Source organism: Chelonoidis abingdonii, chromosome 19, assembly GCF_003597395.2.
Source record: "Chelonoidis abingdonii isolate Lonesome George chromosome 19, CheloAbing_2.0, whole genome shotgun sequence".
NCBI lineage: Eukaryota > Metazoa > Chordata > Testudines > Testudinidae > Chelonoidis > Chelonoidis abingdonii.
The window spans coordinates 43,182,939-43,201,221 of record NC_133787.1 but is presented as its reverse complement, the minus strand read 5'-3'; the positions used below and the strand labels follow the sequence as shown (position 1 = coordinate 43,201,221).

General features: G+C 44.7%; 1 protein-coding gene across 1 annotated transcript in view; it reads right to left on the bottom strand.

Annotated features, from left to right (window-relative positions):
* Positions 1 to 18,283, bottom strand: part of AP1G1 (adaptor related protein complex 1 subunit gamma 1) — an 82,798-nt gene that overhangs the window by 46,332 nt on the left and 18,183 nt on the right. Inside the window, exons 2-4 of the mRNA XM_032804076.2 lie at positions 12,487 to 12,611; positions 2,704 to 2,845; positions 2,136 to 2,232 (exon numbers count right to left, since the gene is read on the bottom strand). Of these exons, the coding sequence (XP_032659967.1) occupies positions 2,136 to 2,232; positions 2,704 to 2,845; positions 12,487 to 12,611 (364 nt within the window). The remainder of the gene's footprint in view (positions 1 to 2,135; positions 2,233 to 2,703; positions 2,846 to 12,486; positions 12,612 to 18,283) is intronic.

Genomic DNA, 18,283 nt, shown 5'->3' with positions numbered 1-18,283 from the left:
GCACCTTTAGTCCTGCTGATTGCCTGACATCAAGATGTTCTAGGAGGCTGATGCCTGGTTGTTTTCAAGAAGTGAGCCTCAGATCTTCATAAGAACAGCCAGACTGGGTCAGACCAAAGGTCCATCTAGCCCAGTATCCTGTCTTCTGACAGTGGCCAATGCCAAGTGCCCCAGAGGGAATGAACAGAAGAGGTAATCACAAGTGATCCACCCCTGTTGCCCCTTCCCAGTGTGACTAAGTCAGGCCGGACAACTGCAAGAGGGTCTTGGAAGGCTGATATGTGAGCTCTAGAATGTTAAAGGCCCTTTTTCCTACAAGCTGAAAAGGGGTTACCTCAGGTAAGTCAGGGACACCTGAATCCAATTAAGGGCTGCCTCAGACCTTTAAAAAAACCCTCCTCTGGGCTTCTTTCAGGGACATCCTGCTGCCGTTCCATAGCCCTAATCATTTTTGTTACCCTTTTCCAATTCCAACACATCTTTTTTGAGATGGGGCGATCAAGATCTGCACTCTTCTGCTGGTCTGACAGATTATGAGGTGGCTTCACAGTACAATGTAAAGCCCTTCTGACATAATACTGGAGCTGACTGAAATTTTCCTTGGTACATAAGAGAGGGGAGGAGAGCAGGTTACTCGGATTCAAGAGACCCTGGGCCTAATGTCTTGCTCTGCCAAAGACTTCCCGTGTGATTTTGGAAAAAGTCACAAAGTCTCAGTTCTTCACTTGTAAAAACAGGCACATTAATCCTTCCCTGCCTCACAAGGGTGCTGTGAGGCTAAATATAATAAAGACTGTGAGGTGCTGATACTGTTCCCATTTTAATTAGTCCCTGTGCTAAGCACTCCAATTAGCGCATTTTAAAACCTAAACAAGTTCACAATGTCCACATGTAGCACAGTCCACAAGCAACCCCTATTTCCTTCCTCCACAATACCCCAAGTGTGCTGCAGCCTAACACCCCAATGAAATAAAATGACATGAACATGTTCACTAGAGAAGGAAACAAATGTTTACTTGGCTACCAGAGATACTGCTGCAGCTATGCATTGGTTTAAATGGGAAGGAACTACTTGTTAGGGCCATTCTCCACAAAAGAGCCTCAGCTCTGAAACACAGACTCTATTTGTGACCCCTTTATGGCATGCTTTAATGCCCATCTATATCCCAACAATACTGCGTGGCCAGATATAGAAGAATGGTTTCAGTCAAAGATTCTGTCATTTGAGTGCTGGGTTATGTGAATGGGCAAGCAGTCAATTGTTTGGATATTTATCCTTATTTTAAATACTTATACAAGTGCTTCCAGCTTGGAAAACAGATGTGAAAAATAAAATAAGTACACTTCCAAAAGGAAGTCTTGTTTCAAGCTTGCAAAAAGTTACTCTAAACAGAGTAAGAATCTGTTTTAAAATGCAGTTACGATCCAAAAAACAATTATGTAAAGGTGGCCCTTTCTTACCCAGCAATCTGCTGTGCAACTTAAGAACCGTCTGATTACTCTGCTCCAGGTAGCACCGCAGAGATCTCACAGCTTTGGGAATACAACCTGAACTCCATTCTGCTTCATCCATCAGTTCCAAGTTAACAGTAATGAACAAACAGTAATCATCTCAGACAGAAGCTGACCTTTCAGATCCCAAGTGGAGTTTGCAACCCTATCAGCTGGAAAATCTTTTGCCTTGCACAAAAAGCAAGAGTGACCTGGAGTCAGAGAGATTTAATGTGGAACCTCAGAATGCCATCCTCACAGAGGAGAAACATACCACATATTACATAATACAGTTTGCTACAGTCCCAGATTCACCACATTTACTCTGTATGTGTTTCACCTGCCTTGAAATGAAATGAAAGTAGCAGGTACTTTGATAAATGAACAGAAAGACCGTTTGATTACCCTGTAGCCTGTGCAGTGTAATTTCCTGCAGGAGCAAAGAATCACATATAGCTCTATGCCTCTTGTAGCACATGGGACATTTGCTCTCTTTCTACAGAACTGGAAGGACACCGATCAGAAAAATGTATGACAAGAATGGCCTTTTCCAAATGAACGGCTGAGTTAGATGGTGGGTGTGCAGCACCCCTGCATGGAGGAGCATTGCCTCCAAAGGTCTGGGCCTTGCCTGCTGACATTACCATGGTTCTTCTCATTCAGTAGGTTTTTGGTGGCTGGCAGGAACATCTCCATGAGTTCAGGCACCTTCCTAATGACATGCACAGCACACAGTGCTGCCTGCAAGAGAAGAAAACCACAGTTAGCGCACTACTCCATGTCACAGACTGCCAGCAGACTCCAAGCTTAGCCATCTGCGGGCCAGAAACAGAAACTTCTTAGGAGGATCCACTTCTATATTAGAGCTAATTTGCACACTTAATTCACCTGGAAACGTGTTAACAAGTACATGTGCAAGAACATCTCTATACTGAGAAAATCCTGGCCAATGCCTTATGGATTTGTTAGTTCTGAACACACTGGGACAAGAGTTCTATTCTGTCCAGACCACAGATACCAGCCATGCTTTACCTGCATTGCAGATACTGGGAGGTCTCTGGTCACTAGTTACCATGTTAGTACATGTACTCTCAGAGAAATAACTTGCTGATGTGCCCTATGCCACCCGGCACACTAAATATTAAAAGCATCGCCCCCTTCTGTCCCAGGCTTTAGACTGCAAAGAAGCAGTTTGGAAACTTCCTGAGGTACCTTTTTCCTTAGGTAAGAGTTGGATGTTTTGAGGAGTTTCTCCACTTCTCCTGCCAGGTCCCTGCACATCTCAGAGGAGCCCATGCAGCCGAGGGTGCAGAGTGCCAGCCCCTGCACATACTGTGTGCTGTGATTAAGGTCACTGCAAAACAGACCAAGAACAAGCCTGTCAGCACATGCACAGGGAACTCTCCAGTACAGGACACAGGTGCAGGGAACTCTGCACATCAAGAAGCGAATCAGAATGCAGGTAAGCTGTGAAGCAAAGAAGTTAGTTATGTATGTTCCAAGGCAGCTGGGCAGTTGAGTAAGAATGGGACGCTTCAGACACACATGGCATAGTCGCCCACCACCACAGACTCACCTCTGGAGACTTCAGGTATAGCTACAGTCACAAGTGAAATGGGCTGAATGACAGTAACGCTAGTGCCTGGAGCCCAGCCCAGGAGAAACAGAGGCATGCAGAGCTCCACCCTATGTCACACCTGACCAGACTGGCAGGTGAAAGCACAGGGCTCAAAAGCCATCAGAAGAGTAGGGGAAATGCCATTGTTGCAGACACCACGCTCTGTGCTGCCCCAGGCAGAGAGCCAGGCCCTGACCCCATTCCTGCTTCAGCAGAAACACACAAACCAGCCACAACAAAACAACTTTGCAGCAAAGGATTTCAGCCCTTGACAAACAACAGGGAACTGTCTACGGGCATTACACTCACTTCACATAGCAGGGGACAGTGTGAACAGCTAGCCAATCCTGGGCATTACAAGGAAAAAAAGTGAATTTCAGATGTGTAGAGCTTCCCAAGTGATCTCCCCTGACCCCAGACTCTTCCTCCAGCAAGAGGAAACAGGGCATGTGCCTCTCATCCCAGGCCCCTCTCCCCCTGTCCAGGTGAGAGAGAGGAACTCCTGCTCAGAGGAGATGCAGGTGGGGAAAGGGAAAGACATACTGTCAGAACTGGGTCACGGGCAGCCTGTGGAGCGAGTTGGTCAGTTGTGGGGCCGAAAGTCAGAGATCAATCCGGGACTAGGTCAAAACTAAAGTCAGAGTCCATTACCAAATTGAGAGTCTGAGGTGAGAATCGGGGTCAGGCCAAGTCAGGATATTTCACTGGGGTCAGCAGCAGTAAATCAGGATCAGGGTTGGGATGCGAGCCTAGATCAAAAGCCCGGAGCCTGTGATCATGTGAGTTGCAGCGAGGAGCAACGACCAAGGTCTGAGGCAGAAGTATGCTGGAGGTCTGCATTGCCCAGACAACTCTCAGAAATGGCTTCCTGATTTAGATGGGGAGTGCCAGCCTACCAGGGAATCATGGAGAGCTGTCACTCCTGCCCCATAGGGTGGGACTTCCTGCACAATTTAGCCTCTCAGTTCCTCTTCGTGGCAACTGTGCCTGGGCCCTGTGGTTTCTTACATCACTACCCCCTCTTCAGGGCCCTTTTCAGATTGCTGCAAGTTACAACATTTTGGGATCCATTCACTGCACTTCCCAATATTCGGTATACTGTGGTTGGAGGAGCATGACCTGCATATCTCCAAGAGGGAGAAGAGCATGAGACAGGAGGGGGAAGAACCGGGCTTCTCTGGATGAACCTCATGAAATTCTCTTACCAGGTTGGAGACGTGGACATGGGAGGCAAGTTGCCAAGTGCACTCTCCAAGTCCCTATTCTTCTCAGTCTACAAGGTAGTACAGGTGTCCCCAGATGCTTATGGAATTAAGGGTGGCATGCACCTCATACTCTTTGTGGTCCTGGACTTTGACCAGTAGAAATGGAGAAGTGGTTTGGCAAGGGAAGGGGTTATCACTGTAGGGTTTTAGGAGGGACATGTGGAGAACACATGGAATGGACCTTAAGGGATCAGGGAAGCTGTCATTTGAAAGCGATGGAGTTGACTTCCTGGCAGATCCAGAAGGTCCCAGGAACTGGTAGTCTAGATCACAAAAAGGTATGTTGTTCAGAAGATACTTCAAAGTGAGACAGACTTTCTAGCCAACAGTGGCTCCCAAGTGAGGGGTCCTCCTTCGAGGTGAACCAAATAAGGAAGATCAGATCTTAGTGAATAGCTGCACTGAGGAAATTACTGAGTTTGAGGAGATATGGTGGCACAGCAGTAGGTTCCTTGCCCTCCTCACGACAGCACTGTCCTTTTCGTGAGAAGGCATCACCCTTTCTATTTTGGGATCCAGGTTGGTAGATGATGGTGAATTTGAACAGAGAAAACGGGGCCCTCCTTAGCTGCCTTCAGTTTAAAGTTTGGGGCTTGCAGAGATATTCAAGCTTCTTATGGTCGTGAAGACCTAAGCAGGGTACCGAACCCCCTCGAGGTGGTGGCACTACTCTTCGATCGCAGTTTTAGTTGCAAACAGTTCATCTAGTATTTTGTAATTTATTTTCGCTGGGGTGAGCTTGCAAGAGATGACTAAAAATGTGCAGTGGTGCAAGACTTGCTGGGCTTGGAGATTGAGAGAGTACCTCCCCATGGACCACGTTGGACACATTGGCCTCCACAATGAACAGGCAGGTTGGATTGTGGTGCACCAGGATGGGAGCCATGGTGAAGGAGGACTTGAGCTGGATGAGGTCATGGTGGGCGAAGGCATTCTGGGCTTTGGCTGATCAAGTGAACCGGATGGTCTTACAAAGGAGTGAAGTCAGGGGAACCACTTTGTGTGAGAAGTCGGAGATAACCAACCAATAAAAACTAGCAAAGTACAGGAAGTGTTATAATTCACAGGGCTTCCGGAGAGCTATTAAGTCATGAATTGATGCTATCTTTTGGGAATCCATCTGAATGCCCCCTAGACAGATGATATAGTGCAAAACTTCAAGGGAAGGCTGGTCAAAGAGGCATTTTTTCAGTTTGGCATATAGTCCATGCTTCTATAGCCTTTCTAGAGCAGATCCAACATAATGACACTGATGTTCTTGGCTCTCTGAGAACATGAGGATATCATTGAGATAAATTACATTTATCAAATATGTCCTTGAACACGTCGTTCAAAGTGTTGGAAAATTGCAGGGGCATTGGTCAGGCCAAACAGCATTACTGAATATGCGAAGTGTCTGTACTGGGCATGAAAGGTCGTTTTCCACTCACTGATGGCTCTTCTATGCTCCAAGTGGTAAGCATACCTTTGTGAAGATCCTGGCTGTTCAAACATGATTTAGCAATCCCAGAATAAGAGGCAGAGGATATTGGTTGTGGACTGTGACCTGATTTAGGGCTCAACAGTCCGTGCAAAGACACAATGATCCATCCTCCTTCTGTATAAAAAGTACTAGGGTCCCTACTGGGTAGGTAGATTGACAGATGCTTCTCAATATTTTCTTGGATATAGTTGTGCACTGCTGCCAGTTCTGGTCCAGACGTTGTATGTATCGATCCGTATGGGGCCTTCAATCTATGGTCTATGAAAGGCTGTGCAAACCATGGTCTTGGTGTAGGGGCAGGATGTCCCCAATTTTTTTTCTCAGAAACCTCAAGTGTGTTCCTGGTATTTCTTTGAGATACAGGGTTTTGGGCTCAAGGCAATTTCTTTCTGGCTGGCCCAGGTTACCCCTAGAGCGGTAACATCCCTCCCTGAGGTTCAGAGATTGACTCACAGTGGGGTTGCAGGCAGACTTTTTGGCAATAATAGGAAGAAATGTTGATGCTCTTCCCCTCCTGGAGATATGCAGGTCATGCTCCTCCAACCACAGTATACCAAATATTACTAGGAAGTACAGCAAGCGAATCCCGACATGTTGTAACTTGCAGCAATCTCCCACTCCAACCTTGAAAAGAACAGTTTTCTGGGTTACTGGACCGGATGACAGGGTAACCCATCAATTGTGGCTACCGGGTCCAGTGAAGGTTTGGGTTGAAGGAGAATTTATAGGGTCTGGACTACCTTTGCATGTATAAAGTTATCTGTGGCACCTGAGCTGATCCTGGCTAACTGCAGGGGAATTGAGTGCAAGTGAGGGTCCCAATGTTGTTCAGTAGAAACAAAGGTTAAGTTGCTGGCTTTCCTTTACCTTCATGATCAAACATTTGTGACCCAGATCCATCTACATCAGTTCAAGACCTGGTTTCTCGGGCCTGTGCATAGTGGGTGGGCATAGCTCCCTTTATCTCCTCCTCTCACTTGCACACCCAGTTGTCAATACAAAGGAGAAGATCAAGAAAGGTGTTGAGTCAGGTAGGGTTCTCTATATGAACTAGCTTGTCTTCTACCTCTTCACTGAGAATGGAACTGGCACAGTTGTGCTGCCATATTCCACTAGACATTAGCTACCAGTCATCAGAAATGGGCAAAGTTTGAAGAGGCAAGCCCTTGCCTTGTCTAAGCTTCCAAAGGGTGGCCTATGCCAAGTGCACGTAGCGGGGGTGGTCATCAAAAATGGCTGAGAATTCCCACAGGAGTCATCCCAGTTGGAGAGTACTGAGCTAATATAGGGGAGGCCCAATCTAGCACTTCTCCCACAAGCAGGTTAATCACCGTCCCCACCTTTGCCTGGTTCATGGAGTACATTCAGGGATGTAGCTGGAAAAGCAGCAACGGTGGACTCCACAGAGATTACTGATGAACCCAGGAAGCTGAGTAGCAGATACCATATCCTCAGCTGCCCCGGAACCTGCATGGCACATATAAAAGCTGAACATTCTTTGGGAGGAGCTTTTGCTTTTCCTGTCAGGTGGCTCGGGGTTTCAGGAGCGGAGGAGCAGCGTGTTTCCCATTCTCCAGCGCAGCTCAGGCTGGCCCGGGATGCCTCCAGCCATGGGAGGGTGTGGGGTTTGGGGCTCCTGCTGCGTGGACACCAGAACTGGACACGATTTTCCAGTTATAACCTCTGCGTAAAACACTAATGAAACCATAACACCTTCTATTCAGTGTTCCTCTGTTTACAGGCCCAAGGATTGTATTAGCCCTCAGCCACAGCACTGCCCAGAGAGCTTATGTTCAGCTGGTTTCCACAATGACCCTTAAGTAATTTTCAGATTCATTGCTTTCCAGGATACAGTCCCCCATACTGTAAGCGTGACCTAAATTCTTGGTTCCCAGATGTTTTACCTTGTATTTGGCTGTATTAAAAACACACATTGTTCACTTGAGCCCAGCTCATTTTTTCTAAGCAATACATATTATACTGAGCTATCTATCATTTACCATTCCACTAGTCTGTCATCTGCAATCCATCAGCAATGACCTGCCTAGAGGAAGCCGTCAGTTGCTACTGTCCTCATCCTTCTCGCCACCTCACCCGCACCTATGGAAACTGCTTGAAACAGGATGCAGAGCTACTACCTGGAGAAAGGAGAGAACAGGGTAGTCTAGGCCCTAAACACCAGAAAAGTACCTGGTTTTATTGCAGGATGAGTCATGCACCCAGCTGGGCCTGCCTAAAGACCAAGGTTTAAAAAAAAAAAAAAAAAAAAGGTGAGCCTCTGCAGTTTACAGACTCCCTGATGGACTGGAGATGCCCTGAAAACATGTACGTAGCACATGGAATAGCAAGAGAGAACAGCGGAATTATGAGAACTTGTTTTACAGACTATTTGGGATTCAAGAACTAAACTCTCTTAATCTGGAACATGAAGTAGTCAATAAATAAGCCTTTCCCAGTGCAGCAGGCTACGACAATCTTCCTCATCTGTCCCCTAAAAGGACTTTTCCACACAACTTAACACGCTCTCCCACCCCCCTCGCTGCCCAGGAACTCTGCAAACTGGATATCGTTCCTGGATATTACCAATGTGATAACCTATGTCACTGGATAATCCTAGATAACTATATGGAACACAAGTTAACACTTACAATCATAGGTCTGCCTGCTATTGATCAATAATACACATATAGGGAGGAGTGTTTAGTTATTGCTTACTTTTAAATTACTTTGTTTTACAATGCTTTGAAAATAGCAATGTCTCTTGGAGGCCTGGCAGACACAACAGTTTGAAAACCGAGTCAGATCTCAGAGGTGTCTGGGACTCAAATGGCAGAGACCACGTAGGAAATAAAATTCCCTGCTCTGTTTTCCTCTCAGCTGGCCCTGTAATTGTAGAAACATGGGATGTTACTACATCTCCTCAGATTCCCCCTAAAAATCTACTAGATGACATTATCTTGGCTAGAGGAAGCAGTGTGAATCATAGTCAAGTGCTCAGGACAAGAAAAAGATTTTGCTGCAGCCTGGAAAAATGCTAACATGAAAACAAATTAAGAAAGTCAGATCTACTGATGTTCAGAGACTAAGTGCAGGGATCCAGCTATGGGAAAGAATAATGGCAAAAGCAGTTTGATGAAAGTCTCTGCATTACAGAAGTGTCTGGTAGTGACTTTATAATTAAGGTTGTGTTCCAAAATGGGCTTAAAATAGGGCATAAATTCCTGTTGTTCTCTGAGAGTAGTTGGTTTATCAGCAAAATATTTCACAGTTTCCATGCCCTTTGGATTTTCTGTGTAGTTTGATTTCTCTGAACCCATTTATAATGGGAAGCCTCTGAATTTGGGTTCTGTCTGATTTTCTCCCCCTTGGCAGGTACTTTTCATAGATCACCAATCTTAAAAATATTGTTTATTCATTCAAAAAGTGAGAGATGTGTCTGCTGACTTGATCTCCTACAACAGATAAAGCTCTTTTAAACTATTTAGATTGATAGGAATTTTTAAGCAGCTATTCATGCTACTACTGAAAAGTTTGTGTGTTGTGCACACACACCTGATTGGAGGAGCTGTGGGGGTGGTACACAAACCTGACTGAGGGGTTCCAGAAGCACACAAAACTCTGCATAAAATATTCTCTATCGGCAACTGTACTTTTGCCCCCTTCGTGTTCACTCCCTACCACCCCCTCCACACTCATCCAACCCATACCCCCAGGTAAGTATAAAAACCTCAACACACACTGTAGTGAAGCAATTAGGGTTGCTGCACACAAAGCATGCCTGACACACCCACAAAAGCAAGGAAGTGAAAAGTTAAGCCACTTACCACAACATTCCCTGCTCTCCTTCACCTACATTATCACAACTCCTGGACACCACAGACCATATTGCTGCAACCTTAACTCTGCTTCCTTAGGGATGCCTGGCTTCCATCACTATCTTAACCACCTGTCTGCACACCTATCTTCACCAAACTCCCAAAACAACGAACTACTACACGAAACACTCAAAAACTGGTGGAAACAATCCGGTAAAGCAACATGTGCAGAAAAGCAAAAGGAAGGCGGAGTTAAATTTGTGGCATGTGGTGTCCAGTAGTTATGGTAATGATAAGGTTGAGGATGAGATATAGGGTATGTGCTGCTACATGACTTAACTGCTCATTTCCTTGTTTTTACAAATTTGTCAGGTATGTGCTATGGGCAACAACTCAACTGTTTCGCAAAGTTTTTTGTATCACAGCAGCACCTGGGGTCTCCAGCCAAGATCCGGTCTCACTATAAACCTTACATAACACTGAAAGACAGTTGACACACTGAGTAACTTACAGTCTAGATTAAAACAGGACAAAGCGGTGGGATAGCAGAAAGAGGAAGGTGAAGAGACAAAGATAATAGTTAGAAAAATGCCAGGTTATGTAAACCAGCTATATGTACAATTCCCAACTCAACTCCCAGTACCTGTTCCCCTAAAATTAGACTTCTTTGGGGATACAATAATCAGCCCCCTAATGTAAGTGGAAGGGAGCTAGCTGGAGGCAAGGCATTTTCAGTGAAGGGTCTTCAGTTCAAACTCCTTTGCTCTCCCCACCACTTGGTCCAACAGAGATATTTACATTTGAATTCAGAACAAGATGTAGGAAACCAATGTTCTCCTGCTGATGGGATCCCCTTTTAGGGCACAGACAGTGGCAGCAATGAAGTCAGTCAGTGGGAACTGAGTAACTGAGATTTAATTTTTTATTCAGATTTCTCAGATGCTCTAGGCATAATCAATACATACAGAAACAGGCGAGTATCTGAGAAATCTAAATTAAACAAAATAAATCTTCCTCTCCCAGCTCCCCTGACTGGCTTCCCTCTTCCCCACCCCTCAAAAGGAGGCCTCATCAAAAAAGAAAACACTGATTTTCTACACCTTGCTCTCCATTCAAACCTACTCACCTTCAATAACACCGTTATGGAAGCCTCACGGTTTCCTGTCTGTTACTGTTCACAGCTCAGGGAGATTACAAACCAGCTGAACACCACCTCCCAGAAAGGTGTTGTCTTGCCCCTGCAGCCAACCAGTGCCCCATCACAACACCACACTCAACCAGGCCAAACTCTCAGAATAGAGTAGAGCTAACTTCACACCGTAGAGTCACACAACTTATAAGAGCCCACCTATATTTATAAAAGCAGCAGAGAATCCTGTGGCACCTTATAGACTAACAGACGTTTTGGATCATGAGCTTTCGTGGGTGAATACCCACGTCGTCAGATGAATGTAGTGGAAATTTCCAGGGGCAGGTATATATATGCTAGCGAGCAAGCTAGAGATAACAAGGTTAGTTCAATCAGGGAGGATGAGGCCCTGTTCTAGCAGTTGAGGTGTTGAAACCAAGGGAAGAACGGTTCTGTAGTTGGCAAGCCTTCACAGTCTTTGTTCAACCCTGAGCTGATGGTGTCAATTTGCAGATGAACTGAAAGCTCAGCAGTTTCTCTTGAGCTGGTCCTTGAAGTTTTTTTGCTGCAGGATGGCCACCTTAAGGTCTGCTATAGTGTGGCCAGGGCGGAGGTTGAAGTGCTCTCCACGGTTTTTGTAATATTGCCTCCGAATATCGATGTGTCCATTTATCCTTTTCCGTAGAGGACGTCCAGTTGACACCATCCCCAGAACTCAGGGTTGAAAAAGCTGTGAATGGCTTGCAGCTACAGAACCAGTTTCTCCTCCTCTTGGTTTTCACACCTGCAACATGCTAGAACAGGGCCTCATCCTCCCTGATTGAACTAACCTCGTTATCTCTAGCTTGCTTGCTAGCATATATATACCTGCCCCCGGAAATTTTCACTACATTCATCTGACGAAGTGGGTATTCACCCATGAAAGCTCATGATCCAAAACATTTGTTAGTCTATAAGGTGCCACAGGATTTTCTGCTGCTTTTACAGATTCAGACTAACACGGCTACCCCTCTGATACTTGACACCTATATTTATAAATACAATTGAGTCAGGGGACCAGTACAAGATGGCTGCAGCACTGTTCATGGCTTTAGCCTAAGGTCCAGTTTACACTACATATTGCAGCTGTGTTATAACCAGATCCTCTGAATTCAGTCATATGTATGGTTTGGATGAGCCCTAAGTGATTTTGTACTACCCTTAATTATTCAATCAGGGCTTGTTCTGCTGCAAGGTGAGAAGGTAACTGCCCCCTCAGTGTCTCTAGAAGCTGTTCCATCAGCTACAGGAAGCCCATTACAACCATATTAGCGTCCTTTTAAAGAAAGTTTTAATAACAGGATGTTCCATTCTCTCAGCCACTAATTACACATCATCTCTAAGTGAATGCCCAAGATATGGAAATGCCATGCATTAAATGGCTCTCTACCATACGCACCAAGTTTCAAAAACTTTTTAGGGCCATAGCAGTCTGGAGCTTAGCAGCAACCAAACATGCAAGGTGACTCAAAAATGGCCTAGGCACTATCAGTAGCATTAGGGATTTGTAGACTGAAAAGTTCCCCCTTTTCAAACTAAATCTCAGTGGAGAATTGAGGCATCCAAAAAGTTATTGTCAGGAGCCTATCTGTGGTTCTGAAATCCCTACACACATTTGTTGATGGGGAAGGAGAGGGTAGTCTTACTTCTTGATGCAGTTGGTCATGAGAAGGTGGACATCCTGTCTCTCATCCAGCAGCAACATGGCACCTAAGTACCCAATGCGCTTGTCTGTGAATTTCTGAGAGGCAATAAGTTTGAGGCACTCCAACTGCAAAAAAAACATAGATAAATCAGTATAAATCACACTCTTGTGCTGGGAGCAATAATAGTTTGCACTTGTATAGTATTTTCCGTCCAAATATATCCAAGTGCTTCACAAAGTTAGTATTATCTCCATTTTAAAAGATGATGGAGAAAAGCAACCCGTGACCTGCCTAAAGTCTCAGCAAGTCAGAAGAGGAGCCAGGAACAAAACTCAAGTCTCTTGATGGAGCTACCAGACTATGCTGCCTCTCATGGCTATGAAACTCTCTTAAAATGTACTGGAGATCCATGGGCATGAACTAAAACAGGGTGACACAGAAGTATCAGTAAGTGAAAGACATCATCCATCATCATTCAAGGCATACTATAGGTCTGCACAAATTAGAAATCCATTCCAATACCTAACAGAGTATGTCTAATAGAGAAAATCCATCATGGATACAGAGAGAAAAGAACTGACAACCCAATCTCATTATATAATTCTATGTTGGATTCAGACCCCAAAATTCCAGCACCCATGAAATATCACCTATTAATTAAAAATGTACTTACTAATTGAGTGTATCTAAGGCACTTGACCAAACAAGAAGAGCAACCTTGGTAATATTGAAAATAAAAAACAGTGCCTTCAAACAGGTTGAATAAGGAAGTTTTTAAATGTTGGGGCAAATGTCACTCTGATAAGCGGAAGGATTTCATTAGGATGGACAACCCTTAAAACAGATGTAAGTGATATATTAAAAAAAGAAAATAAAGGGTAATATATGAGTTGATACAGATTGCTTAACTTTATTAACAGCTTCCAGGGAACAAAGAACTAAAGCTATCAGTGTTAGAAAATTATATACACGTGCTTGAAGTTTCAGCAATCAAGATTACTGCTGGAATGTATAACCTCATGACTGTGTTTTTTAAAAACACACTGCATAAAGCTATTATGGAATATAGACTGTAAATATGAAACAGCAGCAAAATAATGGAATAAAATAATAGAAAAAAGGTTGATGAGGTAATATCTTTTATTGGACCAACTTCTGTTGATGAAAGAGAGAAGCTTTCAAGCTCCACAAGTCCAGAACTGAAGAGCTGTGTGTAGCTTGGAAGCTTGTCTCTTTCACCAACAGAAGTTGGTCCAACAAAAGATACATCTCACTCACCTTGTCTCTCTAATATCCTGGGACCAACACTGCTACACCACCACTGCAAATGGAATCAAATAATGCAAATTATAAGTACTGGTGCTAACACTAATCAATTAATGCAAGTTCATTACTACATAACATACTATAAAGTATGTTTCTCCATCTCTATATAACAAAATATACATTACCCCGGATATCTATATGAAATGCAAAATAGTGAGGTGGGGAACTCTGGATGGTAAAAAAAAATTGAAAACCATCCTGAAAGAAGAAAAAATGTTAGTGAGAGAACTCAAACAGGACTTTAAGACACATACTGTATTGAGAAACTGCATGTGAAAAGGACTCAAACTGGGAATAAAGAAGCTAGTTCTGCTCTTGCTCTTTATACCAAAAAGGCAAACTTAAATTTGTGGACCCAGATGACTAGTATTATAGCTCATTGGAAAAAACTATTAGTACAATATCTTGTAGTAGAAGACAAACATTATGAAAACCGTGCAAGAGAATTTTTAAAAGAATAGATAGTAAAATACACATTGCACACAAAAACAATATACTAGAAATACTGAAATCACGGAGATGCTTTGATATAGACTTGGTAATCCTACAGATATAGGATAGTCAAGAAGGACATACAAAGAGGACACCTGAATTACATAACCACTCTTCCTCTAGCTCTCCTTTCTTTCTTCTCCTGACACTGTGTGCGCCTGTCCCACTGGGGAAACATTTAGCTTCCCACAATGAAAATGAATATAAATAGTTAAATATATATTTATCGTATTACGTTTGTGTTTAAATAATTGGGGGGGGAGAGAAATGGTAATATGTATGGCCAATATACAACGTGTTGATGAATATTGTTAATTCTGTAATAAGACGACATTGTAACGGGGTGCATGGCGTGCCCTTGCGTCTCTAATCCCTTGGCCCCGCTTCTCACAAACTTAGGGACACTCCAAGCTGGTGCAACACCCATGCTCTTTATTTGTGTCCGTTTTCCACCACCAGAGTCCTACTATATACAGGCTATTTACCGTGCCTTGGCCTAACACAGGCCCGGTCAGCAACAGAGTAGCAGGCTCCTACATCTCCCTGAGCCTCCCGTCTCCCATGGTCTCCGTCCCACCTTTCACTCACTTCCTCCAAGCCTTATAGCTCCTACCTAATGAGGCTGGCAGGTGCAGTTAGTGATTAGGCAAACTTAAGCCATTTACCCAGGCCCAATCCATTCCCCCTGATTGGGGCTGGAGTACTAGGAGCTGATGGAAGCTTCCCCAGCAGCGCCCTGCCACAGACGTGTACCTATACAAAACAAGACAATACAACTAATGTCTTGCTGTAAATAATCTTAAATATTAAAATAAAATATTCCTCCCAAAAAAAACATCATAACAGTGAATTTAAAGGCAAACAGAAAAGATCTGCACAGTAGAAACCCTATTAGATAAACTAACTGGGAATTGAGAAGTTCATAAAATGGAACATCTCAAAGTTACAACAGGTACAGTGCACTGCACTGCTTTCTCCTTGTTCTTCAAAACCACTGCAAACTGACAGCTATCGCAATGTGAAGGGATGTTGACTTGCTCTTCATCAATACCACTCCTTAGGTGACTTTCTCCCACCCCAAGTAGAGAAAAATGGCCCATATGGTGCTCACAAGATCACTGTTTGTAAAATGGAGGTTCTAATGTAATTAAAATAATGTAAACTATTTAAAATCACAACCCAATCAAGATGTGCAGTCTTAATGTCGCAATTTGGGTGATGTGCTGCACCTCTGAAGTACCCTGCCTAGAGCAGTTTCTCTCAACCTTTTTGATACTAGGCACCGGCTTTCTGCCTTTCTAAACTGTGTCAGGGAGATCTCAGGGACTGGCACCAGTCCATGGACCAGTCATTGAGAAACACTGCCCTAGAGAACATTTAAACATATACTAATCCATACCCTAAAACAGGCTAAATTAGAGAGCAACTGATCTGACAACTTAGAAGAAAAATGGGTAATTCACTGAATACAAAGCTTGCAAAAGGAGGTTTGATGGTTGGCATGTTTCTACATCACAACTGCACACAGGCCCCATCTACACTAAGAAACTGAGCCAGATTTTGAAATGGCTTTTAGATACAGTATCTCCTCACTTAAAGTTGTAGTTATGTTCCAGCCAATCAACAAGCTGGAACTGGTTTGTGGTTCCCAGACCAGGTATATATAAACCTCATAGGAGGAACAGCAACTCAGGCCTGGTCTACACTACCGAATTAGGTTGGTGTAAGGAGCTTATGTCTACCTAATTCTGTAAAATCTAGCTCCCACTGATGTAAGTCACCCACTACATCGACACAATAATGCCACCTCCACGAGAGGCGTAGCACTTCCATCGATGTAGCAGGGCGACCGTTACTTACATCGCCTGTTTGTCATCCCTGCACAGGGCTGATAGCTGGAGCCCCACTGCCCGCGTCCCGCAGTGCCCCACACAGTTACATCAGTGGAAGCGCTCCGGATGAGGACATGCACTGCCAACAGAAGCAGCACAGTGCGGATGTGAAATGCCACTTTAACTACTGTGGTGGCTGTACTTTGACTTCATTTTGTAGTATAGACATGTCCTTAGTTTGCTCAATGTCACTCCAGGGCTTGGAACTGCCTGACAGTGCCAACAGACTTCTCAAGCCTTTGCCTGCTCCAGCCCTGCTCCTAGTTCTACTCCGCCTTGCTCTTATTCTCTCCCTGTACCTAGTCATTCTCCAGCTCTGCTCCTGCTCCAGCTTCACTCCAACTCTGCCCTGGACTCCTGATTCCAGCTCCAAACCACTAGGCCTGACCATCCCCATTCCAGTTCTGATAATCTGAGCAGATCCAGTCAGGCTCAGTGGCCAAGATGGATCTCCTATGCCAGCAGGTATCCCCTACAATTAAAATAAAGTCTCCAGGCAATCCTGCCACTGATATGGCAGAACTAGTTCAAGGTCTCCAGAATCAAGTGGCCTAGCTACAACACAAAAACACCTTCTTATGTTCACAGGTCCCAGCAGTCCCAGGCCCCCTCATGCCATCAGGCACAACAGCCCAAAGTCTAGGCCCAAAGATCCCACTATCGGAGAAATTTGATGGGAACCATCAGACATTTCGGGAGTTCCTCAGTCAATGTCACCTGCTGTTCCTGTTGGGCCCACTGGTGTACCCAAACAACCAGACCAAGGTGGGAATCATCACCAGCCTGCTGACAGGCAAAGAAAGCACTGGATTGGGCAAGGAGACCCGAGTCTCAATGACTCAGATGAATTCATTTGTGTCCTTTCACTCATGTTTTATGACCCACACTGTGACCGCTCCACCAGTTGCCCTGCATTCACTCAAACAATGCCCCCGTCCTGTTGCGGCCTATGCCACCCACTTCTGTTATCTGGTCTCAGATATGACCTGGAATGAAGCAGCACAGATTTATCATTTCTATCTAGGCCTGAACGATGAGATTAAAGACAAACTGGCCCGGGTTGATACCTCCACAGCACTGCTGCCCTACATTAAGCTATGTATCCAAATTGAAAATCGTTTGAGTTATGCCAGGAAAAAAGGAAGGTATATATTCGGTCCCTGCCTAGTCTTGTCCCATTCCTGCCACACGCACAGGCAATTGCTGGACCCGAATACACGCAGGTAGACCTGACAAGACAGCGCCTCTCAGATCGAGAGAAGGAATATTGTCACCTGCATGACCTCTGCCTGTTCTGTGGGGAACGAGGCCACTTTGCCACCAAGTGTCCCCTCAAGTCCTGTCTCAGGGCTGGTCTGGGAAAATGGGCAGGTTCAGCCTCCTTAGAGGGAATGCAACCAGACAGAATGACAGGATTGGGTTCCCCAAACAGAACTCCTCTGCTACCTTTGTGTATCCTAACCGCCAAGGATAATGGCCAATCCCACCTTCAAGTGCAGCTCTGACCTTGGTTCCTCTCTACATCTGAAGTGAGCTGCACCCAGCTTGCTCCGATAGACTCTGGAGCTTCTAGCAATTTCATGGACACTGGATTTGCTAAAACTAACCACCTACCAATGCAACAGAAGTTTGCCCCAAACTTGGAGGAGATGATTAATGGCAGTTTGCTGTCCTCAGACCCTGTCGTCCATGAGACTGCACCTCTCTGAACTGTAATTCAAGACCACCAGGAAGTCCTGCAATTTAATCTGATTGGCTCACCCCAGTTCCCAACAGTGCTTGGCATTTGCTGGCTCTCCCTCCACAATCCAAGCATTTCCTAGAGAGCATGAGAAGTCTGGTCCCTATAGGAGTAGCTTGAGGAAAATCTAGCAAACAGTTTTATCCATTATTTTACATCCCCTGCCAGGGTACCAATTGTTCTATATATATATATCGTCTATCTCAAGCTGTGAGAGCAGCTTCCTCTTTACTATGTTGAAGCGTTGGGTAACTAGCTGTTTCTCAGTAAGTGTGGATGTAGGTCTTTTGTCCATCCACAGTCCCCTCATACGTTTCATATATCCCCTCTCATTAGGTCTACTGTT